Source organism: Lucilia cuprina, chromosome 3 (genome assembly GCF_022045245.1).
Source record: "Lucilia cuprina isolate Lc7/37 chromosome 3, ASM2204524v1, whole genome shotgun sequence".
Taxonomy (NCBI): Eukaryota; Metazoa; Arthropoda; class Insecta; order Diptera; family Calliphoridae; genus Lucilia; species Lucilia cuprina.
The window spans coordinates 36,657,307-36,662,828 of record NC_060951.1 but is presented as its reverse complement, the minus strand read 5'-3'; the positions used below and the strand labels follow the sequence as shown (position 1 = coordinate 36,662,828).

The following is a 5,522-nucleotide window of genomic DNA, read 5'->3' as shown; positions in this document are numbered from 1 at the left end:
TTGTTTCTCAACAAATTTTTTAAAGAAAACTTGTTTCTCAACAAATTTTCTAAAGAAAACTTGTTTCTCAACAAATTTTCTAAAGAAAACTTGTTTCTCAACAAATTTTCTAAAGAAAACTTGTTTCTCAACAAATTTTCTAAAGAAAACTTGTTTCTCAACAAATTTTCTAAAGAAAACTTGTTTCTCAACAAATTTTCTAAAGAAAACTTGTTTCTCAACAAATTTTCTAAAGAAAACTTGTTTCTCAAAAATTTTCTAAAAAAAAACTTGTTTCTCAACAAATTTTCTGAAAAAAAAAACTTGTTTCTCAACAAAATTTTCTATTGAGACTTGATCTGATAAACGATTTACGATAATTTAATTAAAAATGAATTGATCTTCCCAAGATCACAAGGTTTTAATATTTTAGAACTATTTTCTATAAAAATATAAGTCTAGCCGACAATTTTGTATAGAAAGGTAATCTTGTGAACAACTTGAGAACGACTGAGAACGAAAATTCTGATATTGATACATGATCTTGCAAACAATTTTGTATAGAATATTAATCTTACGAAAAATATTAAAATTAGTAGAAGTGTTCTGTTGTACAAATTTTTAGAGAAAGTTAATTTAGTAAAGAATTTTGTATAAAAAATGAATCTCGTGAATAAATTATCATAGAAAGTTGAGACGAAAATTAACTTTCACTTACCTCTTCAATAAGCAACTCCCATTGTATACTATCAATCGGTGGTAAAGGTTCATATTCTCCTTCTTCGATTCTTTCTTGGAAAGTTCTTAAAATTGTCTCCAATCTTGCCGAGTTATATAAAATAAATGAAGCACCTTTTGTGCTGCCCTGGCCATTGAGTATAATTTGCACAGGACTAGTATGTTTGACTTCCAAGAGATCTACGGTGGCAGCAGCAGAACCTAAACGTTCCATTAAGGCACAAAAGCGAGCATCCTGTTTCACACGTATCCCATATTTATGTAAAGCCATTAATGTCATGTCATTCGAGCGAATACTGAAGAAAAAACAATTTCAAATTAGAATTTTAACATTTTCCAACTAGAATGAATAAAAAAAAAACAAACCTCAAATAATCATTTGTTGACAACAAACAGCGTTTACCATTGTTGCTGGGATCGGTTACTAAACCACACTTGATAATAACACAATTGTTTTCGACCATTTTCGAGGCAACACTTTGAACTTGTACATAAATAATGGAGTTGTTTTCGATGTTTTCTTCTTTATTGTCCACTTGATGCCACCTGGAGTATTGAAGTAGCTTTTGCAATACATTGTGCATTAATTTGCTTCTATAAAATGATAAATCATCTTGCGTACAATTTTCCAACAGTTGATTGAGATAAACTTTCTTATTGGCCAATTTTTGCAGCTGACCATAATTGTCACTTGTTAAGACATCAGGCACTAAACGGGCTACAATAACACTCCTATGCAAATGCAGATGTATCCTTTCCTGCCTCACTACTAATTTCGCTACCGGGAAGAGCCATTCTTTGGCTGCCTCCAAAAACTTAATTTTTTCTTGTTCGGCAACTTCATCTTCGACTTTTGCGAGTTGGAAAGCACTTTCATTTAGTTTTCTACTGCAGTCGGGAAAATAATTTAGCCAAATTTCTGTTTTACAAGGAAAACTTACATCTCCAGATTGCTGCAATTTTTCACTATGAATTCTTATTAAAGTTGCTATTTTTCCATAATTTTCATATTCCACCTCATGAGAGGAAGGCACAAAGTAACTTTTTATATTTATTAATAAGTTATTTAAAGGATTATCCATTTTTTCACAATTAAATACCACAAATAAACGAAGCGCAATTTTTAAGCGTCACTATGCAAGTGAGTCCCGTTATTTTATTTTACTGTTATATTTGTTGCAACTTGTTTGAATGTGGTTGTTGTTTATTTGACGTTTTTGTTTTGACAATGAAATTCGCCACACGTGTATGAATGAAGTTAATAAACTGAAACTTTGTGGAATGAAATAGTTTATTAAATAGTTTATTACAATTTTCTATAGAATATATTTTAATATAGAAAACTTTTATTCCAAACAATTACCTATAGAAAATTTGTCTATAGAAATCAATTTTTAATAAAAAATTAATCTAGTGAGCAATTTTTTTTTTTTGGAGAAAATTAATCTAAAGTTATGTTGGAAATTATTTTCTTTAGAAATTATGTGTTGTGAATAATTTTCATTAGAAATTTTGTGTTGCAAATAATTTTCTATATAGAAAATTTGTCTTGTTTCTGTAAGTTCCGGTTAACACAGGGAAACTTGATTTTTGTGTTTTCGACTTTTTTCATTTATTTAAAAGTCGATTTTTCGACTTTTAATATTTTATAAATAGTCGACTTTTTCCGACTTTTCTACTATTTTCGATTTTTTCCGACTATTTTCGACTCTTTCCGATTTTTTTCGACTTCTTTCGACTTTTTCCGACTTTTTTTCGACTTTTCGTCCTTTTTCGTCTTTTTTCGAATCTTTCGACTTTTTTCGACTTTCCGACTTTTCGACTTTTATTTAAAAAGTCGACTTTTCGAGTTTTTTCATAGACGATAGTCGAGTTATCGACTTTTTTGAAAAAAAATAGTCGACTTCGACTTTTCGACTTTTTTCGACAATAGTCGATTGTTCGATTATTCGAAAGTCGATTTATAGAACCCAGTGTACACTTAATAAGGTAGCCTCGTCCGCACAGCTGATCATCAGCTTTTACAATCTTATCTGTCAAAATTCATGTTTGTTTACATAGAAAAAAAATGGCAAAAGGTGTAAAAATTTTAAAAAGTGAAGAAAATTATAGTTTTAAAGGAGTTTTCTAGGTCAATCGTGATTATCCTTCTCTCTTGATAAAAAAAGAAAATCTTTAGCTCCGGCATACGTTCCAAATCAGTTTCAACTATTTTTAACACGACCAATCACTTTTCACAAAAAACACGTTTAATTCGGAAAATTGGTCTTCCCAATAGATATAGTTATGATTTTCAGACATTCCACGTTTAATTAATATAATATATTAATATTAATAGTTAAAAATTTAAATAATTGCTAAAAACTCATATTTTTATTGTGTTTATTTGTTGCTTTTTCATTCTGCACACACAGCTTTTTTTGACAGATGGGATTATTCTACAATAACAAATCGCCTGTTGATTTTGTATTGTTGTATTTGTTGTAGCGACGAGGCTACCTTATTAAGTGTACACTGATAGAACCCTAATTCTTATAGTCACAAATTTAAGATTGGCAACGCTAAAACACTTTGCTGTCAGATTAACACACTTCATTAAGGTGATAACAGTATAAAGTCTATTATTGTTTTCTATTTTTTTAATATGAAGCTTGACATTTATAGCAACTAAAAATAACTTACTTTATATAGGATTTGACAATTACAAGAGATGTAAACAACTATTTTATGAACAAGTGATGACATCTTTAAATAATATATTTTTCAAAGAAAAAAATTAAAGTTTTTCTTTTTTGGAAATATTGTTGTTAATAAAATAAGAAAGAATTGGAAAGAAAATCCTTAACTAAAACATTAATAAATACAACTAAATTCTGTTGATACAAAAATAATTCGGTAGATTGCAACATGTGTGTTGTTATAGATTTAGATGCGGTCTGTTTGATTTGTTTACAGCCCAACAAGGAGATGCAGCCAATTTTTTCAACAATCGGAGATAATGCAGAACTACAAATTGCCCAGCAGATATCAATATTATCAGAATTGAAAATTGATCAGCATAATAAAACATTGCCACGAAAGATTTGTGGTAAATGTTTGCAAGATTTACGAGCGGCCTGGCGTTTTCGTAAAAATTGTCAAGCAGCTGTTACCATATTCCAGACCATAGTCAGATTGGGTGGTAATCAAACAGCAGAGGATGAAATAGAAGCCAAAGAGTTGCCGGTACAAGAGGTCAAGGTGCCGCAGGAGTTACAAATAAAATGTATAAATAATGAAGATAATGTGGCTGATGAGGTTGACAATAAAGCTAGTGAATCTCTGATACAAAAGAAATCAGCTGCCGTAGAAGCATTTGTATTAAATAATACTAAGGAAAATTCTACCTTATATGAAGAACTAGTGCCACATGATTATGTAGAAGATCAAGATAATCAAAACGAGGAGTTTCATAATCTGCAACAAGAAATTAATGAGTCAAATATGGAGGAAGTAGATGAAGTAGAGGAAAATGAAAGTGATCAGATATTACAGGAAGAGCAGGAGGAGGGTAATAATGTAGTGGAATATTATTTAACTGAAGAAGCCTTAACGGATGACAGCACCATAAAATTTCATAACAAATTGGCGTCTAAAGGCAAAATCCAACTGGAAACCAAACAGTTGAAGCTAAATAAACAAACCACTGCCACAGACGAAAGACAGATGAAGCTTACAGAGTATTTGGAAAAGGTAAATAAGCCAACTGCAAGAGTTCGCACCAGAGGACAAAATGTACAAAAAGTAGTAGCTAATGCGAGACCACAAACAAAAACAATAGTTATAGAAGATTCCAATAGCGCAGAGGATTCGCAACATTTACCAGCGCAGCCCGAAGTTCGACAGGTGAAAACACGTAAACGTCGAACACAATCGCCCGAAATAAAAAAACTCAAAGTTTGTGAGTTATGTGGTAATTCGTATCGTTTTCAACATGCCTTAAATGCTCATATGCGGCGCCATTACAATGAAAAACCATTCCCTTGTGATTTCTGCGACAAGGCGTTCGTATCTAATGTCGAACTGAGACGTCATATGCGTGTGCATACGGGCCAAAAACCCTATGCTTGCCAATATTGTGAACGACGTTTCTCTGACTTTGGCTCACGCATTAAACATGAACGCACCCATACCGGTGAACGGCCCTATCACTGTGTTACTTGTGGCAAATCGTTTGCCTATCCTCATGTCCTATCCGTGCATGTGCTTACTCATACGGGAGAAAAACGATTTCGATGTGAATATTGCAGTAAAGGATTTACGAAAAAAATATATTTACAATCACATGTCGAACAGCATCATAATATTGGAGCAGATTTTCAGGTTGTCATTGATGAAAGTAGCCAAAATCAAGGGGATAACAACAGCATGAAGGGTGAAAATTTTCAAGATTGTATTTTTACTACCGAATACGTTAACGAAGAGGCAATAGAGGAAGCTGATGGTGAGTACGAAGAAGAAAATGAACAAGATCCGGGAAAAATTATGATAACGCAAACGTTAATGCACTCGAAAATCGAAGCGGATGACGATGATGATGTAGGAGAAATGCATGAAATTGTAGAAGTGGAACCGGAAGAAGAATATTCATAAATTGTTTAAATAAATTATAGATTTAATTCTTGTTTAATTTTTATTTTTTTTTAGATTTTACTTTTTTAAGGAAATATATTTTCATTGAATATAATACTTGTAATAAAAAGCATTATTAAGCTAAAATGTAATAGCTTATTCTATAAATAAAAAACATTTTTAATATTCGGTAA

General features: G+C 31.4%; 2 protein-coding genes across 3 annotated transcripts in view; one reads left to right on the top strand and one right to left on the bottom strand.

The window, feature by feature from the left end:
* The window catches only part of LOC111688392, a 59,668-nt gene extending 57,762 nt beyond the window's left edge, over positions 1-1,906 (bottom strand). The window contains exons 1-2 of one of the 2 annotated variants that reach the window (XM_046946917.1): positions 1,084-1,906; positions 698-1,013 (exon numbers count right to left, since the gene is read on the bottom strand). In XM_046946917.1, the coding sequence (XP_046802873.1) occupies positions 698-1,013; positions 1,084-1,799 (1,032 nt within the window). In that variant the 5' untranslated portion in view covers positions 1,800-1,906. The remainder of the gene's footprint in view (positions 1-697; positions 1,014-1,083) is intronic. The other variant, XM_023450895.2, reaches the window with a different exon arrangement.
* Positions 1,907-3,472: 1,566 nt separating this feature from the next.
* On the top strand, positions 3,473-5,522 carry LOC111688393 (zinc finger protein 782). The gene has a single exon (XM_023450896.2). It carries the CDS (start codon positions 3,625-3,627, stop codon positions 5,347-5,349), a length of 1,725 nt encoding a protein of 574 aa, XP_023306664.2. The 5' UTR covers positions 3,473-3,624; the 3' UTR covers positions 5,350-5,522.

Bases quoted from the DNA above. Each gene is read 5' to 3' on its own strand.
- LOC111688393 (XM_023450896.2), top strand. From the start codon at position 3,625: ATGTGTGTTGTTATAGATTTAGATGCGGTCTGTTTGATTTGTTTACAG.